The 27,531-nt window shown below is 37.9% G+C and overlaps 1 protein-coding gene across 2 annotated transcripts; it reads left to right on the plus strand.

Moving 5' to 3' along the window:
• Positions 1-1,492: 1,492 nt before the first annotated feature.
• On the plus strand, positions 1,493-27,531 carry RNF20 (ring finger protein 20). Of its 2 annotated transcripts, none has more exons than XM_069476642.1 (20): positions 1,493-1,535; positions 2,688-2,842; positions 8,117-8,284; positions 8,405-8,552; positions 8,702-8,884; positions 12,336-12,454; positions 14,537-14,683; positions 14,845-14,922; positions 15,121-15,240; positions 17,330-17,509; positions 18,447-18,582; positions 19,453-19,574; positions 19,701-20,071; positions 21,234-21,351; positions 21,899-22,048; positions 23,771-23,983; positions 24,848-24,973; positions 25,141-25,281; positions 26,092-26,193; positions 26,446-27,531. In XM_069476642.1, exons 2-20 carry the CDS (start codon positions 2,714-2,716, stop codon positions 26,620-26,622), a joined length of 2,928 nt encoding a protein of 975 aa, XP_069332743.1. In that variant the 5' UTR covers positions 1,493-1,535; positions 2,688-2,713; the 3' UTR covers positions 26,623-27,531. The 2 variants fall into 2 exon arrangements, with proteins under 2 accessions (XP_069332743.1, XP_069332742.1); XM_069476641.1 differs by having other exon boundaries at positions 1,511-1,589.

Below are 27,531 nucleotides of genomic sequence, written 5' to 3' on the forward strand. Positions count from 1 at the left end.
TACAAAATATCCGTATTTTAAATGTTGGCAACTAAGTCAATTTTTGTTCTTGTTTTTAAGCACACAGGACAGCCAATACTGTCCAAAATAAAAGCATATTTCTTGGCCAAATACAGCCTGAACCTCTAGTTTACTTTGGTCTAGAACCATTGCTTGCCATTCAGTGGTTCCATGGCTGCAAGGCTTGTTAAGAGTAGAGCAGCCAAAGGAGAGAGATCAAAGAATGACTGTCATTGTTTCATATATGCTTTTCAGCAGGTGGATCCCCAAACACGGGTTCACAGGCTTCTGCGTCACCAAATGAAATGTGAAGTCCATTTGGAGCCAGTTAATTATTTCCAGGTTAGGAAAGGTGTTCTAGCAGCAGGCACCATAAACTCTTGTTTTCCTAATGTTCACTGTCTTACTTCATTTACAGGTAAGACCTAGCAGGTACAGGGACCAAAGTCATCACACTACTAGACATCCAATGTGGATTTTTTTTCCCCAAAGATGCATAAATTCCATTTTTTAAAAAGATATAGCAATCATTCTTTTATTTCTGGACCTTTATCTGTTACCTGATGCCATTAGGTAGTTTATCACAGCTCTGCAAGGCATACAGCTTTTTATTGATAGGTTAGATTGATTACCTTCCTATCGTTAAAACACATTTAGTTTAACTGAATGGAAAATAGTAGTTTGTGATTAAACAAACGAAAACAATGCTTAATTAGCTCAAAATAGACCAGTATTGAAATCAGAGACTAATTGATTTGCATTGCTTATCATTTCCCTGGTCAATTTCTTGTTCCCTAAAAGCACAAAGCACAAGAACGGTGGTTGTCAATCCTATTTACACATTAGAATCTAGAGGGTGTGGGATGGGATGAGAGGAACATTTTTTTTTTTTTAAGCGCCTTTATCCAGGCCCTATTCCAGAGGGACCAAAACTCCCCAAGTGATTATAACGTGTAGACAGAGCTGAATACAGTTCCTTGTAAGAAAATTCTACAAGACCTGAAATCCATCAAATCCCTTAGATTCTCTCCAGAACTCTTCATCTTAGCACGAAAGGGCTCTAAGTACCATTCTCACGAGGTATCTGGGGCTAGTTCTTTCCTGCTGAAAGACTGACGGGACCATCCGCCACACTGCAGTCTGCATGAGTCTCGGCAGATCCAATGACAGGCAGCAGAACAAGGCACTTTATCTTTGTAGAAAACCCAGATCGCAGTAGCAATAGCCACCAAGTCAACAAAAGTCATTTGCTCTCCAACCGGGAGAAAACAAGACCCGGATACTCCCACAGGTTTTAGCAGCGGGAGGTTCCTGCCCCTCCTAAGAGTAGCTAACAAGGCGGCGCTTTCTCCGGCCGCTTGCGCCCTCGCCTTACGTCACTTCCGCCCGGCGGGGTCTCACAGTCCATCCGACAAGGTTGAAGCGACTTCCTCTTTTCTTTCCCTTCTTCCTCTCCCTGGTTCCGCCTCCCGGAAGCTTTGCCCTGTCTTCCCCGCGGGTCAGGGGTGAGAAGTAACACGGTTACACCGGCCTTGGTGAGCAACTGCCGCGCATTCTGCTTCGCCGTGGCTCGAGTTATAGGAACCCAGGTTAGATCACTACCTAGGGCGTGACGGGACTATACGGGCCCTCGGGAATCTCCGGGCCTGCAACTAGCCTCGCTGAGGTTGGGGTCCTTGGCTCTTGGCGAGTGGGATTGCGGCCTTTGCCCCGCTTGTCTCCTCTCTTTCCAGGCGAGGTCCTACTCAGGTTGTTGAGGCCGATACGTCTTTTTTGGAGTTTGAATTGGAAGCAGAGTCGTCTTGTAGTCTTCTTGGTGGCAGGGTGGTAGTCTCGGTAGTGGCAGGGTTGCTTGCTTTAGCATCCGTTCCACCTCCTTTGAGCTCCGAAACCCTGGGAGGCAGATAGGGCAGCTAAAAAATATTCGCCTGCATTGTACAGATGAGGACACCAAAGTTTTTGGAGGACTCGTACTCTTTCAAGGCAACAGGGCTAGCTAAGAGGTAGAACTGGGGATTCACACCCACATGTAATTTACCTAGGCTTGCACAAAATAGTTGGGAGAGCATTTGGAAATAGGGGAGACAGTGCAAACGTTAAAAGGAGAGATGGTGTTTTGGAATGCTTTGTTTATGTCCGGCGTTGTGCTAAGTTTTTTCTATAATTGTATCATCCAATCCTGTAATAAGCGTACGAAGTATATATGGTAGTTACTCCTGGTCTAGGTAACTGAGGCTCAGAAATGATAACTGACATGTCCTGTATTAATGGCTTAGTAGACATTTCCCAGATCTCTTTCAGTTTTATGATTCTTCCAACACTGTTGGATGAATATCTCATAATCAAACTGTCCTTTTCTGATTTCAGCATTTTAGGAAGAGAGATTTATGAAAGTTATTCTTGGTTTCTTCACCCTTTGCCCATTGTCTTATTGCTTATCAGCATCCTATTTAGAAATCTATAGTCATGTGAATTCTGCCTTGATGCTTACTCCACAATTTAGTTTTTTTCTCTCCAAGAAGAATTTGGGGATGGTGGTATTGGTGTAGAATTAATGGATCCAGGTTAAAGGGTTGGCCAGAAAAAAATTGCTAGATTTTGCATCATAAATGGTCTTTCTTTATAGTTGTTCTCTTTGCATGTCTTACCTCAGTAAGACATTTTTTTTTGCCTTACTTTCCCTCCAGGAAAACAGCTATCATCTTATGCCAAGATGTCAGGAATTGGAAATAAAAGAGCAGCAGGAGAGCCGGGCACGTCCATGCCTCCGGAGAAGAAGACAGCTGTTGAAGATTCAGGGACCACAGTGGAAACAATTAAGCTAGGGGGTGTCTCTTCAATGGTATGAGGAAACAATGACATGCAAGTGTGTTTTTCTCCTGTCAGTTGCAACCTGAAACTAAAAATTTATCAAAGCCTTCTGGAATGAGGGGAAGCCATTTGAAAATAAGAGGGAAATAAAACAGGCCAAAAGTAGGTGAAATGATGTGGCCAGTTCTGAAGGAGAGGTAGATTGATATGTGATCTTTGTTTTCAAGGTGTGCTTATATTCTTTTGAAAGTCTGGTGCCGATCCAGCATTAACTATAAATATTTAATAGTGGGAGGATAGACATTGATTTTTCATTGACTGAAAAATTCCGCTGTCAAATTCTAAGAGGCAGTGTAGCAAAATCATTGAGAGTGTGTGATGACGGGTGAGAGTCTGAGACCAGGCTGCCTTGGGTTGACTTTCAGCTGTACCGCTTCCTAGCTGCAGGGCCTTGTGTCTTCCTGTGTCTCTTGTTTTCTTATCTGTAAAATATAATTAAAGTACCCCTCACATTAGGTTTTGTGAGGATGACATGAAACTCCCTGTCAAGGGCTAAAACTTTGCCTTTAACATAGTAATTATTCAATAAATATGAGCTATTAATGGTTATTGGGCTAGATAATATAATGGTGAATAAAATAGGTATTATCCTGTTCTTATGACGCTGACAGTTTCATTAGGGTATTATACACGAAAAGCTCATAGTAATGTTATATATCCATTAGACATCAGAAGCTTACAGGTTTTGATCTAGATTAAGATTCTGGTTTTTGGAACTCTGGGAATATGATGTTAAAATACTTTACATTTTAATAGCTTACAAAACCACATCTATTTCTTATTTGATTTTGAGGCTAAGGTTTAGGGAGGTTGAATTTTTTTTCAGACTTAGAATAATAGGAAAATTCATTATAAATTGTTGATGAAGTGTCATTTTTTAGGTTGTCTGCGGTTCTAGTACTCTATACTGCTTCCAGGAGGTGGTTTTGACTTAGCACTGCCTCCAATCATGCACTCCAAAGGCATTTATTCACTCAGTAAATACAAACGTTTGTTGAACATATGTTATTTGCTGGCCACTGTGCTTTATACTGAGGAAAGCCCCTAGACTTCAGTTTGTAGTGTGGCACTGACAAAGGAATAGACTGTTATAGTAGAGTGGGGTATGTGACGTTCATAGGGAGAAGCACATACTCTATGGGAAGCACATAGTACACATCTCAGTTTGGACTTTATCCAGAAGATCAGTAAGGAGCCACTGGACTGACAAGTAGAGGAGTAACACGTTCTGATTTATGTTTGAAGAATAGGCTACAGAGAAGCAAGGGTTATAAGCAGGAGTCCAGTTAGCAAAATTGTTACCTAACTCTTTGTCACCCCCTTTCCCCTCTCAACCTGACCTCTCCAAAGGTAGGGACCTGAGACATGTATCCACTGATCCCTGCCTCGGTTGTTTGAAGGTTGCCTTTCAAGGCAATAACTCCCATGCATTTCGAGGTTGCTATAATGAGTCAAATAAGATTGTGGGACAGAACAACTAAGAGACTCGCAAAGTGTGTTTGAAGTTGGAACACTGGCAGGGTGAATGGAGTTGTCCACCACAACTGTGCTGAAACCTGGAAGGCCGACAAGACATGGCACAAAAGTGTTTGCTACAGGAGGTTTTTGTAGTAATCCTAATGAGGGATCATGGTGGCTTGGACCACCATGGAGGTAGCATTGACAAGATTTGCTGATGGACTGAATGAAACGTACAAGAGATAGCAGGGAGGATCACCCTGGGATTTGGAGTTTTTACTTCCTGAGCTAGGGAGGTATGGTATATGAGAGGAGCAGATTTTTGGGAGCCATGGAGGGTTAATCGTGAGTTTGGTTTGGTTTTGAACATGTAAGTTTGAGATATTAATTAATAATGAGATATCAGTGCTAAAGCTGTCTATATGGGAATCATCATTTCATAAGTGATATTTAAATCCATGAGACTAGAGACTCTCCCTTAAGGAATAAGCATAAAGAAGAGGTTTGAGGACAGAGACTTGGTATACTGCAAAATTTTCATGTTGAGATGAGAAGGGCCTAATCAAAGATACAAAAAAAGAGGGATCAATCAGGTAGGAGGACAGCAAGAAAGAGTGGGGTCCCAGAAGCCAAATGAAGAAAATGTTTCAAGGAGTTTATCAGGGGCTGCCGACAGGTTGAGTAAAGGGAGGATGAGATGTTATATTTAACAATGGAGAAGTCACTGGAGACCCCAGAAGACCTATGTATTAGGGATGGAAGCCTGATTGCAGTGAGCTGAAGAGAATATGAGAGGAAAGAAATTAGGGAAAAGAGGATTGAAACAATGCTTTAGAGGAGTACTGTAAAACAGAACAAAGAAAATGGGGCAGTAGCCAGGGGGAAATGTTGGTTAAGGGAAGGTTTTTGTTTGTTTGCTTTTTAAGGTAGGAGATAAACAGCATGTTTATCTGTTGATTGAAATGATTTGGTAGATGATAAAATTGATGATATAGCAAAGAGGAGATAGTTACTGTGATGTCCTTGAATAGATGAGAGGGACTGTAAGGTAAATCACAAGTTGGGGAATTGGCCTTAACTAGGAGCAGGGACAGTTTATGTATAACAATAAGAAAGCAGGCAGGGGATATGGGTTCTGATGTAGGTAGGTCAGTAGCTGTGGTTGTGGGAGGTAGGTGTGGGCATTCTCTTATGATTGCTTCTATTTTTTTCCCCAGTGAAATCAGAAGCAAGACTCACCTGAAAGTGAGGATGAGTGAGGAAGGTTTGGAGGTTTGAAGAGGTTAGAAGAAGGTATGAAGTAGTCATCTAGAAGAGAGAATGGGCTAGAGAGATGTAGGGTTGCTGGGCAGCACTTAGGCCCTACTTGAATTTCTGATCATGAGTTTAAAGTGAAACCAATTAGCATGATGCTTTATTTTTTCTAGTTGCATTTAGCTGCATGGGTCTAGGCTTGGAGTAGGTGGAGAGTTGGATGTTACCAGGATTGGGATTTTTACCAGATAATTATGATGAAGGACCAAGGAAGGAGAAGAAAGCATGTAAAAGGAAGTGATTTTAATGACTGATCATGGCATTTAAGTTTGGTAAAGAAGGAAGTGAGAGGAATGAAGGACAGAGAGAGATACAGGACCAATGGTTTGTAGATCTTGATTTGTAGGTTGAAGAATTGTTGGAGAGAATAAGCTGGAAAAATAGTGGTAGTTGTGGAGAATGAGTTGTTTGAAATTGAGCTTATAGAGGACATGTAGGTATATCTAAGACTAATTACAAGAGTTGGTGACTGAGGGAGGTAGAGGACAAGATCATTGGTGGAGAGGAGGTCAATGCCTTGATGATCCAAGATACAGGAAAGATCATCTACATGTGAATTGATGTCATTAAGAATTATGACGGGGTAAATACTACATTGGAGAGAGTGGTAATAAACTAGGTGCTAAATCTTTGAGAAGTGTGGGGAAAAGACTCGGGCATTTATAGATTAGTTCTGCAAAGCAAGGTGACAGGTGGTATAGACTAAATGCATGAGCTTCAAAGCTAGGAGATTTTAGAGAGGAAGGGGGGATGATAGCCTGGAAGTGCAATGGAAAATAAGGAGGACACTCATCCACCAGGGGCTTCAAGGGGAGTGAGAGGGAAGTAGTGGAGAAGCCTGCAGGGAAACAGTATTCTCATGCAGGTTTCAGTTAAAGCAAGAAGGGGAAGGCCATGTTCAGAGAAGATTTTTGAAGATAATTAATAGTATTAATAAACTGGTACAGTGGGGAAACTATTGACTACCCTGGCATTATCAGGAATGTTTTACCCAAAATGGAAGACAGAAAATAAAAGTGAAACACACAATTGGTGCTCTAATAAACAGTTCTTACTTTAAAATACTTATTTTATTTTATCAATTTCATTAATTCCGGGTAAAGTAAGAACATAAGCCTTTCTACATGCTGGTTCATTGTCTGTGATATTCTCCCCTTATCTGGCCCCTCCCCAGCTTGTCCTGGGGAAGGAGCTGTTGAGAGGGGTGTGAAATTACTGATGAAGTGAAGGGTTTGCAGAAACAGAAGAGGACGGGATCCTGAGGACAAGTTGAGGTTTTAGGAATGTGAGCATAGGTTGATGAGTTGTGTGAAAGAGATGGAGAATTAAGGAGCTTCCTGTCTGATGGCTTCATTTGCTCATTAAAATAGGAAGCAAAGGCATTTGCTTAGTTTGATGTAAAAGGGTCAGGGCTTGGTAGAATTTGATATTGCCTTGATGGAGAGTGGGAGGTAGCTCACTTGTTAAAGAAACAGTTTTGGACAAATTATACTGTTAAGGTTAGGAATTCATTTTGTGAAGGCACCAGTTTCCCTGGTTTAATGAACTTATCTAGAAGTCTCAGCATACTGGGTATACAAATGGAATAGTTAGATAATCTGAATTAATTCAGATTGGGGTTTGTTCACAGGGCTGGAAGGAAAGGATTAAGGGCAGAGAAATGAGGAGGCCGATAGGCAGGTGTTTGAAGGAATGTAGTACAGTGTATAGTTAAGATACAGAAGATAGTAGAGACAGAAGGGGACTGCAAGGGACAAAGGAGAGAATTCAAAATTCTGGAGATCAAAATAAGTGAAGGGACTGGTATATTGGAGTAAAGGCATGAGATACCTGGAAAGATGTGGTTTTATTTAGGGAGTGGGAAGTTGGAATTTAAGATTTCATGTGCAGCACAGTTTCAGATAATGACAAGAGTCTAAGATGTAGCTTTTGAAATGCATGGCTGAAGCACAGTGGAGGAGGTAATCATTGGGGTTAAGGAATTCAAAATACCGACAGCCTAGATGCTTGAGGATTAGATGGTTTGTGTACAAGTATATTAAAGTGACTGGATATATTGGCAGGAACTGGGATAGAGAGAGAAGGACCCAGGTGCCCAAGTCTTGAGTGAATGAAGTACATAGGAGATAGGTGACAGTATTGATTGGAGTACAGGGTGGTTTGACTGCACGGTGGAGCCTCAAAGTAGCATTACTTTGTGGATGTGGATGTGAATAGAGCAACGAGATGGGTGTAGTTGAAGTTCTAGTGTATCTGTTTGTGTCATTCTTTCCTCACATCATCATGCACCCATTCCTTTATCTCTTCTGCGTCTACTTCTTATTTAATTATTTCTTGTAAGTTTTTTTTTTTTTTTAGATTAATGGCTTTATTCATTGGAAATAACTCATGAACTGATGTAACTTTGTTGAATTTAACAGTTCATTTGTCTAATTTCTTTGTGGAGACTAATAAGATTGGTTTCCTGGGGCAGGAGGAGTTAGACATTCGAACACTGCAAACCAAAAATCGCAAGCTGGCAGAAATGCTAGATCAACGGCAGGCCATTGAAGATGAACTCCGTGAGCACATTGAAAAACTGGAACGACGACAGGCCACTGATGATGCCTCACTATTGATTGTCAACCGGTACTGGAGTCAGGTAGCTAACTTGTTTATTTGCTTGCGTTTTTATTTAAGCATTTTAGTTCTCCTTACTACTCTCTTCATTTCCAAAGTTCTATCCTTTTGTTTTTTCATAATTGCACCTACCCTTCTGCAGTTTGATGAAAACATCCGCATCATCCTTAAACGTTATGATCTGGAGCAGAGTTTGGGAGACCTACTAACAGAAAGAAAAGCCCTGGTTGTGCCTGAACCAGAACCAGACTCTGATAGCAATCAGGAACGCAAAGATGACCGAGAGAGAGGTGAGTGTTTGTGATGCGTTAGTTACTGCCATCTGGGTTTTTGAAGTAGAGCTTTGCTTTGAGGCTCTCCGTTTGGGGAGAAAATGGATTTTTGTTATTTCCAGTTTTATAATTTTGGGGGGCTTCTTTTTTTTCCCCTGTGTCCTCAGGGGAAGGGCAAGAGCCAGCTTTCTCTTTCCTTGCTACTTTGGCCAGCAGTTCCAGTGAAGAGATGGAATCTCAGCTGCAGGAGCGTGTGGAGTCCTCCCGCCGGGCGGTATCCCAGATTGTGACTGTCTATGATAAATTGCAAGAAAAAGTGGAGCTGTTATCCCGGAAGTTAAATAGTGGAGGTGAGGCAAGAACCTGGAGGCCGGGAGTATTGGGGGAGGAATAAGAACTCACCTTTGCATGCTGATTTATAGTTTTGAAATTTATGTATTTATTTTTAGTTAAATTCCTTGGAATCCTAATCTTCAACATTACTAGTAATGTCTTTACTGTGGCATATTAGTAATTTGTTAATGCTTCACGTTTCAAGCCACATGACACTCCTTGATGAGGCTAAGGAAAGATTTTATCAGCTCCATTCTGATACACTCTATTAATTAGACACTTGTAAACAGCAGAATTATGATTTAAGACACAGCTCTGATTTCTGGATATTTATATAGTGTATATAGGCTGTTGATTTATTAGTGATAAATACTTTATTTTGAATATTGGCAATTATTTTATTTAAAACTTTTTATTAGATACTGAATTTTGACTTCAAAGAATCAGTTTTTAATTATGTTCTTTTTCATTTTTCTGTTATTGCTAATGTTTTTAAAAGAGTTGGTTTAGGTCTTAGAGTTGTCAGATCTCTATGTTTAAAAGGATAAAATAGAAAATATTCTATGTATGGCAAAATGTCTATTTGAAACAAAATTATTTGGAGTAATTGTGCTATTATTCAGTGTTATTGCAGAAATTTATTATGCTAAAATATTTATGTAGCTGGGTTATATCTTTAGTCATTTGTGATATAAATCTCTTGCTCAAATGCAAATAAATGCCTTGATTCATGTTTTCAGTAATAATTATGGTCTAGTTGGAGTATCTTAATTTCTCGGATTATCATTAAGATGTTTATTCATTTCTGAAAAATATAAGTTAAATGTATTAGAGGCTAAACCATTGGGTGAGCAAGAAAAAATTGTTATTATTTTGTAATTTTGTTTTTAAGGGTAATTGGGCTAAACTATCAACAATATTAAGCAGCAGGCATGTAGAAGGCTTGTGAAAATTTGGTGAACAAGGGTTTCTTTTGCTTTTCCATTAGTGTGTGTGTGTGTTTCTGTATTTTATTATTGGGAAAACAGATACTTGTTTTAAAATGTACAAATCAGAAATTCATAAAAGTAGACTACTACCCCCATCTCACTTCTCAAAGATAGCCATTATAAACAATGTGTTTTGTTTCCTCCCAGACTTTTGTATTTGTATATTACATCTACTGGAGTGTTCCCAGCTAAACTGTGCCTCTTGGTGCAGTGCTTTGGCTCACTCTTTGTTTCTTCAATTTCTGGCATTGCATCTGATATCTAATGGATGCTTAGTCAATGGGAAAATGAATGAACAAGCTGTGTTTTATATATGCATGTATACTTCTTTCTCTTTTGGTTCTAGTTGAATTGTGAGAGTTATTGTTACATTTTAATAATGTGGATAATATGCCATTTGCAGGGGCTGTGTTAATGTTAAACTTGATTTTATAAATGAATATCAAGTTAAATCATTGATATATTTAAAAAGGAAGTAAAATGAGTAGTATGTCAGACAGTACTTTAAAATTATTCTTTTTGATGGCATGCATTTTAGGGTCGGGTTTAAGTTAAGAAATAAAAACATTTCTTACCAATTACAAAGAGCTAAGCTATTATTTGTATCACAAAAGGCAATTGCTATTGATAAGCTGAGCTTTCTAAGACATATAGATGTGTGAAGTATGAATTGTAGCATCAACTATAACTTGTTTGGAAGTTCATTTTTTTCCCCCATGTTTGATCCTTGATTCAAAAGAATTGCACTTATAGGCTTGTTTACTAATTTACTAAATATTTATTGAGTGTTTATTGTATTCTAGGTCTTATCTTTAGTGCTTAGGATATTTTTTTTTTATTCCATCACATTTTGGGACTACAAATGTTTAGGTTACATATATTGCCCTTGCCCCACCCGAGTCAGAGCTTCAAGTGTGTCCATCCCCCAGACAGTGCACACCACACCCGTTAGGTGTGTATACACCCATCCCCTCTTCCACCCTCCCATCTGCCTGACACCCGAAGAATGTTATTACTATGTATGCACTTAAGTGTTGATCAGTTAATACCAGTTTGATGGTGAGTACATATGATGCTCGTTTTTCCATTTTTGGGATACTTCACTTAGTAGAATGGGTTCCAGCTCTATCTAGGATAATACAAGTGGTGCTAAATCACCATTGTTTTTTGTGGTTGAGTAGAACTCCATGGTATACATATACCACATTTTATTAATCCACTCATGTATTGATGGGCACTTGGGTTGTTTCCACATCTTTGCAATTGTGAATTGTGCTGCTATAAACATTAGAGTGCAGATGTCTTTTTTTATAGAATGTCTTTTGTTCTTTTGGGTAGATGCCCAGTAATGGGATTGCTAGATCAAATGTTAGTTCTGCTTATATCTCTTTGAGATATCTCCATATTGCTTTCCACAGTTCTTAGGATATTGAGAGTACTAAAATTCAGACCCAAGTTTTTAACTCAGGTTATGAATCAGAATCACCTTAGGAGTTTTCTGAGCACTCTGTTTGTAGCTCTGCTCATGGAGATTTTTATTCAGTAGGTGTGGGATAGGTCTACTTTAAAAATTTCTCAAGTGATTCTAATGGACAGTCCTAGATTGAAAACCTTAAAAACCATCACATGACCGACGTATTCTTTATTGTTTTTAAGAGTGATCCCAAGAGGTGTCATGAAAGAGCACAATTTTTCCTCCTGATAACTCTCTTTAAAGAGTGATATATATCCTGAGAGTATACAGTTTCACTTAATAACATTTGGATTTGAACTATAGTATTTATGACTCTAATTTTAAACATATTTACTTGATGTAATAAGTTCTTTAGACTGACTTACCTGCTCTATAAATAATAGCGTTCATTTTGGTTTTTGAGCTTCAGGAGTGCTCCGAGCATAGTGTTACAAAATATGATAAGAGAGTCTATGCTCTTTATTGTTCATGATTTTACAGATGCTTATTTAAAGATGAAATTCTGCTCCCTGCCTGCCTTCTCTCTCCCAACAGAGAGGTGTTTTGTGTTGGTGTTAGTTAGTAGTAGGAATTTGTGATAGCCTTGTGAGATAGAATTATGTTGCTATTAGGTCTGACATTGATTAGAGGTACCTCTGTCTTCAATTCTGAAATGGGGGATTGTGTGTGTCTTATATGAGTAAAGTTATACAACACCAGTTTCTTTTCTTGTGGCATTTTGGACTCATAGAAATTAGGTGTCGTAGGCTGCAAGTTGACTCATTTCCTTAAGCAAGTCACCTAACCTCTGGGTACTTTATCCTTCATGTGAGATGATTAAAACCAGCCTACTACTACTACTTTTCTTTTTTTTTAATACAAGTATCCTGTGTATAAAAAACCAGCCTACTTCTTGAAGTTCTGAAGAAAATGAAGTGAGATAGTATGTTAATGATTTGGTGGGATACACGGTTTTAAAATTTAATACTATAGATACTAAATTAAAGTATAGTTCTTCTTCCCCAGATAATCTGATAGTGGAGGAAGCAGTGCAGGAACTGAATTCCTTCCTCGCACAAGAGAATATGCGGCTTCAGGAATTGACAGACCTCCTTCAGGAGAAGCATCGCACCATGTCTCAGGAGGTACTTGACCAGAAAGGAGAGATAGCTGTTTCTAGTGGCCTCTGACAGACGTTGACTCAGAATTCTGAGCGCGGTAAAGGTTCCCTTATACAGAAGGCCCATTTTTCTATTGAAGGGCATGCAGACCAGGCTAACGCAGCCAATTCTGAGAAATCAAAATCTGAGGAAAGGTTAAGGAAAGAAGAGAATAATTCACTATTTCTCCTTGACTACACTTCTGTTTAAATAGACATTTTAGAATCTTAGCCTTGAGGAAGAAATGCCATCATGTGGGATTTTGAAAAATACAACACAACTCCAAACCTCCAAATAATGAGTTACCCAAGGATAAAAGACAATGTATTAATACAGTGTTACTGAAGAATGGCTTGGCAGAAGTTCAACAGAGAATGACTAAGTAAGAACTACTGCATTGATGATGTCTTGGGAACCTGAGGAATGTGAATTTTCAGTGTAAACTTGGACACAAATATTGCCATGATGAAACCCTGCCAAGATTTGGACATTCATTCATTTACATAAAATAATCAAGATAAAGTGATGATAGGTCTTAATAAGACTCTTCTAATACTCCTGATTATCATTTTGGTTTACTTCAAAGGATATTCTACCAAAACTTGACCTCCTATAATTTGGCCATTGACTTTTCATGCTTATTAGTAATTTAATAGTTAACTTAGTGCTTTGCATTTAAAAGCACTTTATGAATATTATCTCTATTGGTAAATAATCCCACTTAACTGTGAAGGAAGCAAATTCAAAGAGGTTTGTGATTGGTCTGAGGGCACATTGCTAGAAAGTGATTGAACTGTGTGTGTGTGTGTGTGTGTGTGTGTGTGTATGTGTTTAAGAACCACCAAGAGAGAAGTGAACAACTGTGTTTTGAATGTAGATCTATTTAACTTCAAAGCCCCTGTTCCTCATATGCCCTTCTTTCCTAAACTCTAGTGTTAAGGTTCATGCTGGGCTGGTTGCATGAGAATTATCTGGGGAGTTTATTAATTCGTGTGGATTCTCATGGACCTTCAAAGGATTTAGAATATAGCAGCACTTATGAATAAATTGGAATACAGTAAGAGGAATAACCTTCTGTCATGTTTTAAAATATAAACTAGGTGCTACCAAGATGGAAAGGTCTTTCTTTGCTAGCCCTTTCCCAAATCTCAGATAGCATTTCTAACCTGGAGGGCACATTGTTTTGCTCAACTGGGTTGATGTCCAAGGTGACTCTTAGGGCCGGCTGTTGGTGCTGCCTGTCTGTTGGGAGCTCACCTTAGTTGTCCACTGGAATGCCTGCAGGTTGCCTCTCTAGCATGGCAGTCTCAGGAAGTTGGACTTTTTACATGGTGACTAACTTCTTCCATTGAGAATTCCAAGAACACCAGGCAGAACTTGTATGGCCTTTTTTGACATAGCTTTGAAGTTATGTAGTGCTATTTCCACTGGATCACTAAAGTTGACCCAGTTTCAGGAGGAATGGACAAAGTCTCCACCTCTTGATGTGAGTGCTATCGACAAATTTTGGGGCCATATTTTAAAACCAACACAAAGGGTATATATAGGTTAATATGAACATGTAACTGTTTTGTAATTAAAATACTAAATAGTGTTAACTAGTGTATAGCTCCTAAATAAACAGGGAACAACAAAAGTTTTTGTCTTTATATTATAGTATTTAATTCTAGATTGCTTTCAGGCTGGCTTAAAAAAGAGAATGGACATTTTCCTTTTGTTCTATCTCAATTATCATTTATGGGAATGTGGGGAGAGAAACTTGGAGTGTAAAGATAGCTGTCTTTTTTGAATTTTTATATTATTAAATAATTTTCTGACAAAATGAAGGACATTATCTTTTCTCTTAAAAAAATACACATTTTTGATGGGTCTGTGGTCTAAGAAATGGTGCTTTTCAGAGGTAGACAACTTATTGGCTATTAAGTGGTCTTTTCCTTGTGTGAAGACTTCTTGTAGACTTCAGACTTACAGTTTTCATGATTGTAACTGCCCCAGAACTAAGTCATTCCTCTTCTAACTTGGTCTTTTTTTGCTGTATTTTTCTGAATGCCTGTTTTTGGGATGTAGTTCTCCAAGTTGCAGAGTAAAGTGGAGACAGCTGAGTCACGAGTGTCTGTCCTGGAGTCCATGATTGATGACCTGCAGTGGGATATTGACAAAATTCGAAAGAGGGAACAGCGACTTAACCGACACTTAGCAGAAGTCCTAGAACGGGTCAGTGCTGTTTCATAGTTGAGGGACTAGAATCATTTTAAGGAGTCTTCTCAGAAAGAAGCAACTTGGGGAGTGGTGCTTGGGGGAAAAAACTGATCCTTTGAAAGTATGTTGATAAAGTCTTAGGGTCTCTCCCTGAAAAATCTTTGTCTTTTCTGTAGGTGAATTCGAAAGGTTATAAGGTGTATGGAGCAGGGAGCAGTCTCTACGGCGGCACAATCACTATCAATGCCCGGAAGGTAAAATCAGTGACTCAGGACACGTTTTTTGACTTGGTGTCAGGCTTTCTGCCTACATACTTAGAATTGTGTTCACACTTGGCAAAGTGGGGTTTTGCTGTAAGAGTGAATCAGTAAAGATAGGAAGCTTAGAGATGCGGATGATTTAAGAGCTCTTTTTCTTAACTCTCATTTTGCTATTTTCCTGCTTCTTTCCAGTTTGAGGAAATGAATGCAGAGCTTGAGGAGAACAAAGAGTTGGCTCAGAATCGTCTCTGTGAGCTGGAGAAACTTCGGCAGGACTTTGAGGAAGTCACTACACAAAATGAAAAGCTGAAGGTAAGAGACACATCTCTGAAGGGCAGTAAAATCACACCTTTTGCTGATCAACTCACGTGCAAATTAGGTGTAGACAAAATGTGCCTCAGCATAATTAAGGCCATATATGACAAGCTCATAGCTAACGTTTATTCAGTGGTGAAAAGTTTCCTCTAAGATCTGGAAAAAGACAAGGATATCCACTTTCACTGCTTTAATTCGACATAGTACTGGAAGTCCCAGCCAGCCAGTTAGGCAAGTATAAGAAATAAAAGGCCTCTAAATTGGAATGAAAGAAGTAATGTTGTCTCTGTTTGCAGATGACATGATCTTACATATAGAAAACCTCAAAAAACTCCACCAAAAAACTGTTATAACTATAAACAAATTCAGTAAAGTTGTAGGAGACAAAATCAACATACAAAAATCAGTTGTATTTCTATACAATACAATAAACTACACAAAAAAGAATTAAGAAAACTACAATTTACAATAGCATCAAAAAAATAAAATACTTAGGAATAAATTTAACCAAGGAGGTGAAAGATCTGTATAGTGAATGGATTAAAAAAAAGAGTATGTGTTGTGTGTGTGTGTGTATGTATATATCTGTGTATCAGTGGAATACCATTCAGTCTTAAAAAGTAGGAAGTCCTGTCATTTGCAACAACATGGATGTATCTGGAGGACACGCTAAGTAAAATAAGTCAAGCACAGAAAGACAACTACATGATCTCACTTACATGTGCAATCAAAAAAAGGCAAACTCACAGATGCAGAGCGTAGAATAAATAGTAGTTGCCAGGGGAGAGGGAGATGGGAGATGTTAGTCAAAGGGCACAAAGTTTCAGTTATGCAGAGTGAAGAAATTTTGGAGATCTAATGTACAGTGACTATAGTGAATAATAATGTATTGTGTACTTGAAATGTGCTAAGGGAGTAGATCTTAAATGTGCTCACCACACAAAAAAGGTTACTGAGGTGATAGAAAAGTTGATTAGCTGGATTGTGGTAATCATTCACAGTATATATGTATATTAAAACATCATGTTGGATACCTTAAATATGTACAATTTTTAATTTGTCGATTATACTTTAATAAAGCTGGGGAGGAGAGAAATGTAAGTTTTGTTGATATAGCTACTTATTTACTTATATATTTACTTACTATCTGTACCCTGCCTTGTTCTAAAAAGAATTTAAAGCAACCTACAAAGAGTAAATCATGGTGCTTTGACATACGAGTTGTTGAGAAAAATGAGAAGAAGGGTAAACTTGAGTGAGGATCCAAAATGGATTGAAAAGTGGGGCTTGTATGCAAGATGATGCAAGGGGCATGCATATGCTGTGGTAAGGTGGACCACTCACGTGTCAGTAATTGCCAAAGGGGTCCGCAGATTTGGCTCTGGAGTTTCTTGCTGCCAAAACAGAAAGAAACAGGATCAGTGATCCTGTTGTTTTCAACCCTGCCCAGAAGAATTTTCTCCTCACATCCTTAGGGGAAGCAAGGGGATTCTGGAAGTCTTCCTCACTCCTCTTTCAACCATAGCCATCTGTATTTTATAATTTGACTTGTTACTAGGTAAATACATGAGAATTAAGATGTTTGAACAGAAAAATTAAAAAAAGAAAAACAAAAAATCCTTTAAGTTGAATTAGTTAGAGTGTTTTGAGTGATTAAAGCAAATAGTTGCTTAGGAGAAGCATAATTAATTTTGATACACTGCCAAAACATTTTTTCTCTGTGACTGTTAATGAAGAGAACAAGTTAGTTACTAAGGTTCTCAACTGTGTTTTTAAAATCAGCATCTGACAAATTGCATAAGGCTCTTCTAATGGTGCAGGCTGACATGTAATGTAAAGCACGTCAAAATAATTCTGGGGAAGAAGAATACAGCATATCCAGGTGCCACCTTTTAGCTGGGCTAATTTAATTTGGGGTAGATTTTATGTAACTAGAGGAATGGGTAGATAAGACTTCATAATCTTTATAAAAATAGTTTGAATTGTGTAGGACATCAGTGAGTTCAAAATTTCATTTCTTGTCTAGCATCTGGGGCACAGATACTAAATTCTGCTTCTGACTTTCTTAACTGTGGGCCCTCCTAAGGTGGAATTGCGGAGTGCAGTGGAGGAAGTGGTTAAGGAAACTCCAGAATATCGCTGCATGCAATCACAGTTCTCCGTCCTGTACAACGAGAGCCTACAGTTGAAAGCACACTTGGACGAGGCTCGGACTCTGCTTCATGGCACCAGGGGAACCCATCAGCGCCAGGTTGAGCTCATTGAGGTAACAGCCTTGTCTTCTGTATATGAGCTTTTCTGCCTCAAATTTTACAGTTTTATTCTCTCAAGTGCAGTTAATCTCATTCATTCAGCAAACGTTTATAGAGTGGCTGTGGGTCTTTACTCTGCTAGATGGTGGGTGTACACAGATGAGACAACGGAATTCCTGCTCTCATGGATCTTGTAGTCTACAGTAGTGGGAGAATAGCATCCATTAGAACGGAGTGTGGTACAGTAGCCGCATATCCAAAAGATGCAGTGATAGAGGAGACAGACCATCTAATTTGTGGAACCTTTCTGACTCCACGTAAGAAAGTGAAGTATGAATCTTGAAGATAAATACAAGTTTACTGGTAGGTAGAAGTAGGAGAAGGGCATTTCCAGCAGTGAGAACAGCAAGTGTGAAAATGTAAGAGAGCATGACAAATAGCTTAGCATGGCTGGAGCTTATGTGTATGAGGAAAAATAGTGGGTAGAAGCAGCATCCTTACTTACATGCTATTGTAGCATATAATGGTACCTGTAGATAGTTTTTTTTAAAGATAGAAACTTTTATTGATATATTTACTTCTGTATCATCCATAGTTCTTAAGGTAATGTTTATAGTAGTTGATCTTTTAATATATGTCTGACCAATGAATTGAGTACTACTTTATATATATTTATATGCTGTTTTATGGTTTAGTTCTCCAACTAAATTGCAATGTTTTCAGAGTTGGGACCATTTCCTTTATTTCTTTTGTATCCTGTCAGTTTCCAAATCAATATATTGTAGGTATCTGGTATTACGTGTTGATTGAACTGGAAATTTTCAGAGTAATACATTCTTTTCTTAGGATTTTCTATTTTTAGATCCTTATAGATAAAATTTAGGAGACAGAATAATAAAATGTGATATTTCCACATTAGATAAGTTTTGATTGATTCCTTTTTCTATGTAGCGAGATGAGGTTAGTCTTCATAAGAAGCTGAGGACTGAAGTGATCCAGCTAGAAGATACACTGGCCCAGGTCCGCAAAGAGTATGAGATGCTGAGGATAGAATTTGAGCAGACCCTTGCTGCCAACGAACAAGCAGGTATAATTATTCTTATTCCACACTGCAGTTTATGCCTTCCTTGAAAGATATAACACAGTCCTATCAGGTTCGTATTTCCTGGTTCTTGTCTCAGTATTGAAGAACGATTAGTGAGACCGAGTTCATGGACTAAATGAGCAGGCCAAACAGATGTAAGCAAGCCAAACAGATTTATTAACCATAGTGTGTTCCGGAGAGGGGACGGGTCTATCTCCACCAGTGAAGGCAACCCTGAGTTGTTAGTACACATGTTTTTAGAAAGGAGGCTGCTTCCTCCTTTCTTCTAAGTGGAATTTTCACTTCCTGCTCTTGGGTGATTGACAGGTTCTCTTACATAACTTTTAATCAGTGAGCATGTATCCTCCCAGAATCCTTCATAAAAGCCCATCAGGGGGGTCAAAACCACTTTGCTAATTAGATGGTAATGAACCCCAGGTCAGTTGAGGACACTTGAAACCCCTTAGTGCGTATGCTCTAGTTTACCCCATTTGTGGCCTTGACTGTATCTCCAGTTTGTGGTTTCTCTACCGCTTTCTGGTTGGTCAGTTCTTATATCTTCCTATTGTAGACAAAACATCTGTTCCTCTCCCTTCCTCCTTATCCCTACCTAACAGTCCCCGGGATTTGTTAATGTTAGCTTGAACTCAGAAGTCCTAGGTGCCTTAAATCCTATAATCCATTTTGGTTCACAGCCTGGATGTTTTGTGTTTTAACTCAAGTTGATCAGTTTTATTTTCGTCTTTTGAGAAGCACTCTTTCTTTTGGTAGTTCTCCCTATTTCTCAGTGGTTCCTGAGGTGTTCTGCACTTTCTCTCTTTGTGCCTTTGCCCTATCACAGTTCCTCATAACATTGCTATTGCTGTGTTTAAGGCCCTATAAACCGGGAGATGCGTCACCTCATCAGTAGCCTCCAGAATCACAATCACCAGCTGAAAGGGGAGGTCCTCAGGTATAAGCGGAAACTGAGAGAAGCCCAGTCTGACCTGAACAAGGTAACCTGGAGGAGTAGAATAAGTATTATTTGCTATTAAGGTTATAAAGCTGCTTTTGAATGAGGTAAACAATGTGGTTACCACAAGTGATGTGCATCTTTCTTTTCTTTTTCTTTATTTTTCCAGACACGTCTGCGTAGTGGCAGTGCCCTCCTGCAGTCTCAGTCTAGTACTGAGGACGCTAAGGACGAGCCTGGAGAACTAAAACAAGATTCTGAGGACTTATCCACCCAATCCTCTGCATCGAAGGCATCTCAGGAGGATGCCAATGAAATTAAGTCCAAACGGGATGAAGAAGAGCGAGAGCGAGAAAGGAGGGAGAAAGAGAGGGAGCGAGAAAGAGAACGGGAGAAGGAAAAGGAGAGAGAACGAGAGAAACAGAAACTAAAAGAGTCAGAAAAAGAGAGAGATTCTGCTAAGGATAAAGAGAAAGGCAAACATGATGATGGAAGGAAAAAGGAAGCAGAAATTATCAAACAATTAAAGATTGAACTCAAGTAAGTGCAATATTTAGAGTAACTGTTTCTGACTCAGAAGCTAAAGTTAGCACATTATACATGAAATGTTTGGTTGATGGCATGACTTGTCTGATTATTGTAATATTTTAAATTGCACAATTAATGTGGTCTCAACTCTTGGTCAAGTGTATAGCCAAAATGGCCTGCATGAACATTGTACAGTTTGGTTCGGTGGTCAGGTGTCAGTAAATCACATGACTGCAGCCTTATTTTTTATGAATCCAAATTAAAGGAAGAGATGTCATGATTAAAGGAATACTCCTGAGAATTATTGGAAATTAACTACTGATCTTTATTGGATTTGAGCATATTGCTGACATTAATTATAACTAAAATTATACGAAGTGGAGCACATATGTATCACTGTAACTTGAACAGTATCTGTATCACTGTAACTTGAACAGTATCTTGTCTGTTGCCTGAGAGTTAACTAGTTAGTGCCAGATCTTTTTACTAGATTTCTTAGATTTATTCCTACAGGCACTGGAACAGTATAATAGACCTTTAACCCAGTGAAACATTATCTTTATCATAACCTCATATATTGCCCCTTTCCTCCTGCATAACCAATAACTTCTCCAATAGAACTGGTTACTTCTTGCTCCCCATTTTGAATAGCTAACTGTTTGCTGTTTGGATTTGATGGACCACTGTGCTCAAAATGCTTGAAATCCTTTGGTGTATAAAAGTATAGTTAAGAGGTTTAATAATTTAGTAAGAGATGAAGTTTTATTCTTCAGCTGATGGTTAATCATTCAACTATCAAATAAGTGTGGTATCAGAATCATCTAAGTGACTTGTTTAAATACCTTCTTGAACACCATCCCAGACCTATTGAATCTGAGTTTTTAAGGATGGGGGCCACAGAAATTTGCCTATACAATAGGCAGATGTATATTTTATAATCTTATTAGAGAACTTTGTCTGAAGGGGGAAATGATTCCTTTATACAGCTTACTTTTCTGTACTTTCTAAGTATATCAAAAAGTCTCTTGATAGTCTGCAAAATTTTGTCTCTTAGGTGTGATATAAAGTGTAAAATAAAACTGTTTTAAAATATCCTGCTCAATTCAAAATTACCTTAATCTGATGCCCTGTTTTCTCATTACATTGTTCACCTCCATCTCCTACCCCGTCATAGGAAGGCACAAGAAAGCCAAAAGGAGATGAAACTGTTGCTAGATATGTATCGCTCTGCCCCAAAGGAACAGAGAGACAAAGTTCAGCTAATGGCAGCTGAGAAGAAGTCGAAGGCAGAGGTAATCTAGTCTGCCATTACCTGTCCTTCTGGTTAAAATCTTCATTTGTGGGATTTTCCTTCATACTTCTCAAGGAGGTAGTTTCTTTTATCTTTAAAGTTAGTGTTTAACTGCAGCATTTCCTACTCTTTCAAAGACTATCTAAACATCAGAATTACTGGAATTAGGAGTAGGCTTACAAACGTTTTATTCCCTGCTTTACCTGTATGAATCATTGCTATAGTGATTCTCTTTTTCTCATTACTTTTGAGAGAAATTTCATATGCTTTTAAAATTTGGGGGCCTAGAAAAAAAGGGTGATAACCACTATTCTAAAGAAAGGTACATGGGTACTTCTTAAAAAATGTTGCTTATAAAAGTGTGTAATGTTGGATGGAGTAATGTTAAAACAATGTTGTAATGTGATATATATAATTTATCTTGTTCCATAATTCTGTAAAGTTTCTTTTGGTGTTACCGGCCCTCCATATGTGTACAGTAGTAATTGATATTTGAAAATGTATTATAACTTATTCTTTGTTTTTATATTATTCCTTTCCTCCTGTAGTTGGAAGATCTAAGGCAAAGACTCAAGGATCTAGAGGATAAGGAGAAGAAAGAGAACAAGAAAATGGCCGATGAAGATGCCTTGAGGAAGATCCGAGCAGTAGAGGAGCAGATAGAATACCTACAGAAGAAGCTGGCCATGGCCAAGCAGGTGGGCACACTTTCTTTATTTGGTGGACTTATTAAGTAAATATTACTTTGTGAGTAAGTTACTGCCAGTGAAATTTGCTTTTTTGTTCAAGTCTTTTTTTGTTAATATTTTTTCTTCCTATGTGTTTTTCGTTTGTTTTTACATTGGAGTCTTTCGTCCTTTCGTTATTTCGTTTTATGTATTTGTGAAGCAGGAAATTTACTTTTATTTCCCAGTGGATAGCCAGTTCAAACATTGTTACGTTGTTTATTAAGGATCTGTCCTTTCTCTGCTGACCTGGAATTAAGGGATATAATGAATATAAAATGAAAACAAAGATAGAATATTTTATATACATTATGATTGTAAATATATGAAACTAAGAAAACTATGCTTATAAATAAGTATATAATTATATAAATTTATATATATACATATATACTTAGATATTTTGTATTAATATTTATGCAATTTGGTTTTATTTTTTATTTTGGTACTAGACAAACTAGTTTTAAAGTACATACGGAAAAGTAAACGAGTGATGAGGAAAATTGAAAAAGAAAAGCAAAGGGGTCTCTTCCAGGTATTAACACATGAAGTTGCTATAGGTAAAAAAAACTTGGGACTACTAAACAGACTATTGGAACTAAATGGAAACTCCAGAAATAGACCAAAGTATACATGGGTATGTAATATATGCTAAAGATGTGGTTTTAAATCAGTGGGGAAAAGGAAAGCTGTTAAATGTGGTGGGATAAAAATTAAAAAGTGGTATTAGAAAAAAATTGGATACATACTTGAATGCTCTACACTAGGATGATTTCCAGATGGATCATAGATATGGTATTTAAAAATGACTCCATCAAAAAGCTAGAAAACAAGTAAATTCCTTTATAAATTTGGAGTAGGGAAGATCTTCTTAATTATTAATAAAAGGCTACAAAACATGAAAGAAAGATTGGTAATATTGAGTTATTAAAAAAAGATATAAAAATTCTGCATGGCAAAAAAAAAAAAAAAAAAAACCAACTAAAAAGAAAAACACAACCAAAAAACATTGTTAGCAAAGCCAAAAGATTAAATGACAAAAAGGAAAAAAATATTTTTCATTCTTCTCACAAAGGGGCTGATCTTTCTAATACAAAAATCTCTAAAATATGATAGGGGAAAAACCCAACAGCCCAGTAGAAGAATAGACAAAAGATATGAGTAGTTCACATAGAAGAATAGAAATGGCTTCTAAATATATGAAAAGATGCTCAGTCTCACTTATAGGATAGGTGTAAATTAAAGCTATGTTAGATATCATCTGTTGCCTATCAGATTGTTATGACACTTTGGATGTTTGGAAATGCTGGGAAATCTGTAGATTAAATTTAGTATTTTAATTATGGAAAAGTTAGAGAAAATGTGAGGTGTTACGATAAAAGTTCTCTTAATCAGCTGCTGCTTGATCAGTTTGCCTAGATTAAGGTATGTACAATGTCTGCTTTAACTGTCTTTGAGTACAGATCCACTAATGAGTATCAAATCAACAGTTGGTGCCAGGGACCTCAGCTAATAGGGCTTCTTGTGTATACCTAGGACTAACCTAGTGACAAAACTAAGCTTCTTAAAACTAAGTCTCTTTTGTCACTAAGTTAATTTATATCTAAATGAACAGAGGGAAAATTTAGTTTCCTGTGCACATTCTTTGGAGTTAGAAGATTGCTTTAAAATGAAGTCTTTCCCTATTTATTTTAGGAGGAAGAAGCACTTCTATCTGAGATGGACGTCACAGGCCAGGCCTTTGAAGACATGCAGGAGCAAAATATTCGTTTGATGCAGCAGTTGCGGGAGAAGGATGATGCAAATTTCAAGCTCATGTCAGAGCGGATCAAGTCCAATCAGATCCATAAGTTGCTTAAAGAAGAGAAGGAGGAGTTGGCAGATCAGGTTTTGACTCTGAAGACTCAGGTAATTAGGATGAATAGAGCTTTCTATTCTGGTGAAGTAGGTGCTTTCTGCATGTAAAAGTGATTATTGTGGCATTTTTTGTGGTAGGAAAAAAACCCAATGAATAAATGTCCATCATTAAGGTAATGGTAAATAAATTATACATCCCTACAACTGTATATCCCTAAAAGAGTAAAGAGTAGCTGTTAAAACAAATATGGATCTGCTAATATTTGAAAATGTCTAAAAATAGTGATTTGTTATATTATCCCTTTTGTGTTAAAATATGTGTGTGTGCATGTGCTGTGTATTTTAAAAATTTCTGGAGGGCTGCATGGTAAACTTTAAGAATGGTTACCTCTAGATATTGGGATCAGTTTGTGGGTGAGGGGTTAGGAAGTGGGTGTGTGTGATTTTACTTTTTACCCTTTAATGCTGTTTGATTCTACTTTGTGCACTACTTTCAAGAAAAAGACTGCTTTAGAACCTTTAGCCATTCTGAAAGAGATATACTTGGACTTTTGTTTGAGCCATAATTTATATGTTCTAGTATGAATTGCCAGGTTTTAAGCATTGGTATGGCCAGAAAAGATAAACATGTTATTGTCATTTGCCCTATTTTTGGCAGTTTGGAGAAGAATCTTTTCAGTGGTTTCTCAGTCTTATTTGAATCTTCAGCAATATTTTATATTAAAAATGAAACTTTCAACTTTTATAGTCTTGACGTACTTTAAAGGGTTCACAGGTAAAATCAGTAATAGTTTGAGATTCCTAACAGTATGTTTTGTGGGCCACAGATTAACAGAGAATAGTAAAGTGTTTTGTTTCGTTTTGTTTTTTGTCTTCCTGTTTTTGTTTAAAAAAATCTGATTTTCTTCTTCAAAGGTCGATGCCCAGTTACAGGTAGTAAGGAAACTGGAAGAGAAGGAGCATCTGTTACAGAGCAACATTGGCACAGGGGAGAAGGAGCTGGGTCTTAGGACCCAAGCCTTAGAGATGAATAAACGCAAGGTATGATTGATTACTCTGTAATCTAAAGTGATGGTTAGTCTCAGAGGAACAAAGAACTGTAACACTGATGAAATTGTAGGTTTGCTTTATTCCTTGAACTTGGGTTAATATTTTGCCTCACTGGAAATAAGGATAATAATATGATGTTATTTGTATATCCCACATAGGCAATGGAGGCAGCCCAGCTTGCAGATGACCTCAAAACACAATTGGAGTTGGCCCAGAAGAAGCTACATGATTTTCAAGATGAGATCGTCGAGAACAGTGTCACCAAAGAAAAGGATATGTTCAATTTCAAACGAGCCCAGGTAAGAGCAGTGTCTTTTCTTTACATTTCATCTTTAGATGCAGACCTTCTGAGATCTGAAGTGACCCATATGATGAATGAGTCATTGGTCTAATGTATATTGTTTCCTACTTTCCTTTTTGTGATAAGAAAAAAACCTGAAAACTAAATGTCCATCGTTAGAGTACTGGTAAATAAATTATACATCCCTACCAAGGAGTACGTGTAGCTGTTAAAACAAATATGGATCTGCTAATATGTAAAAATTCCTTGAAGGAAGAGATCAAGTCTACTTTCTTCACTGCCTTATTCCCAAAGCCTATTCTGGTGCTTGGCGCCTAGTAGGCATGAAATAAATATTTATTAAATGAATGAGTTAGGGAATTTTTAAAGAAATAGGAATGTAGCAACATTAGAGGATTTTAAAATTCTCCTACAATTTCTCTATTTGTGTCATGCCAGCTGTTTCTCATGATGCGTTTCTGTCCTTACTTATAAATCTGTAAATTATTTTAAACCAGTTTACCTTCAGCCTAAAGTAGTTGCCATAAAATAAAATAGCCTAGCTTCTAAACTCTTAGACTATGTTTTGGCAGGACTGAATTGGCAGTACTTACATTCAGCTCTAATTTGGGGATCTGCTTATAGTTGCCTGTTCTGAAACAAAATATCTTGCCATTTGTAATTCTCTACATTTCTAAAATACAACTGGACGTGAAAGGACAGAAAGTCCTTTCTTTCCACAACAGAAAGTTCAAGTTGGAGCAATTATTTTTCTCCCAAATGGCAGGTTTGGGGAAGTGTGTCTAACAGGTATGCTATCCTACCACAGGAGGACATCTCTAGACTTCGAAGGAAGCTGGAGACCACTAAGAAACCAGACAATGTACCTAAATGTGATGAGATTCTGATGGAGGAGATTAAGGATTACAAGGTTAGAAAAACGGCCTCAGTGCTTTGTGTTTTTTGTCATTGCCTGAAGTGGCCTACCAATGGACTGGAGAATAAATACTGCACTTATTTACATGACAGTAACCAGAGAATGGTTTATTTTGGAGGTGGTGGAAAGTGGTACTCTTGTCTTAGTGCCTTGTGGGTTTTCTTGTTGTTTGTTTACTTATATATGAGAGCTGTTTGGATCGTGAACCCTTATGGTTGCTGAGACTCTGACTTCTTTTCTTTTTAGGCACGCCTGACCTGTCCATGCTGTAACATGCGTAAAAAGGATGCTGTACTTACCAAGTGTTTTCATGTTTTCTGCTTTGAGTGTGTGAAGACACGCTATGACACCCGCCAGCGCAAATGTCCCAAGTGTAATGCTGCTTTTGGTGCCAATGATTTTCATCGCATCTACATTGGTTGACCCAAGTCAAGAGAAGAAGAGGAGCTGGCTAGACAGGCACTTATTCATTAACCACCAAGCCTCTACCTCTTCTCTCCTTGACAGTCACCTCCAGGACAGTTTTCCTGTCAACTACCTTTCCTCCACAGACTTCACGTTGAGGCTCTCCTCTCCACTAGGTGGATGACTTTAGCAAAAGGACTGGTAAATGCAAATCTTGGGTTTTAGAATGAATTGGAAGCAAACAACTCTTATTTGTTTTCTCTACCAGGTTTGTTTATTTCCTGCTTTTCGACTTTTCAACATTTCCTTTTCCTGGCCCACTCTACCCATTCCTCCTGAGAAGTCAGATGGACGGTATTTGTGACAATAGAGAAGGAAACAAAGCGTGGAAACCTGACTATTTTGAGGGATTGATCTTTTAGAAATAAGCTAGCCATGAACACAGACTTTTCTTGATTTGGGTAGTAAACTTTTTATAAATTTGGATTATAAAATGGTATAATTGTGCCATTCTTTCCTGGATGGTTTGAAGCCCTAATGAAATTATGTCCAGGATGATTGAATCCATTTCCCATTTACTAGCAAAGTAGCTTGTTAAGGTCAGCTGGTTTTCTTGTTAAAGTTATTCAAGTTTTGAATGTTCTGCTTAAAGTCTTTAAATTTGTTGATTCCAGAATAATTGCAAATAATGTAGCCCCTTTTGTCTTCTAATGAAATCAAGATTGGAGAGGGTGGGGAACAGGCCTGAGATGGTAAAGAGGTCTTGTGGGTACTCTGGGAACTTGATACAGAGATGCCTTGGTGAGCTATGAATTACTCTCATCCTTCCTTCCACAGGGGTTTTTGTGATCCCTGTTTCCAGATTTTCTGTAATATTTCTGTAGGCCTTTATATTCCACAAGCTTCAATTAAAGCAGGATTCAGTTT

Source organism: Eulemur rufifrons, chromosome 7, assembly GCF_041146395.1.
Source record: "Eulemur rufifrons isolate Redbay chromosome 7, OSU_ERuf_1, whole genome shotgun sequence".
Classification (NCBI taxonomy): domain Eukaryota; kingdom Metazoa; phylum Chordata; class Mammalia; order Primates; family Lemuridae; genus Eulemur; species Eulemur rufifrons.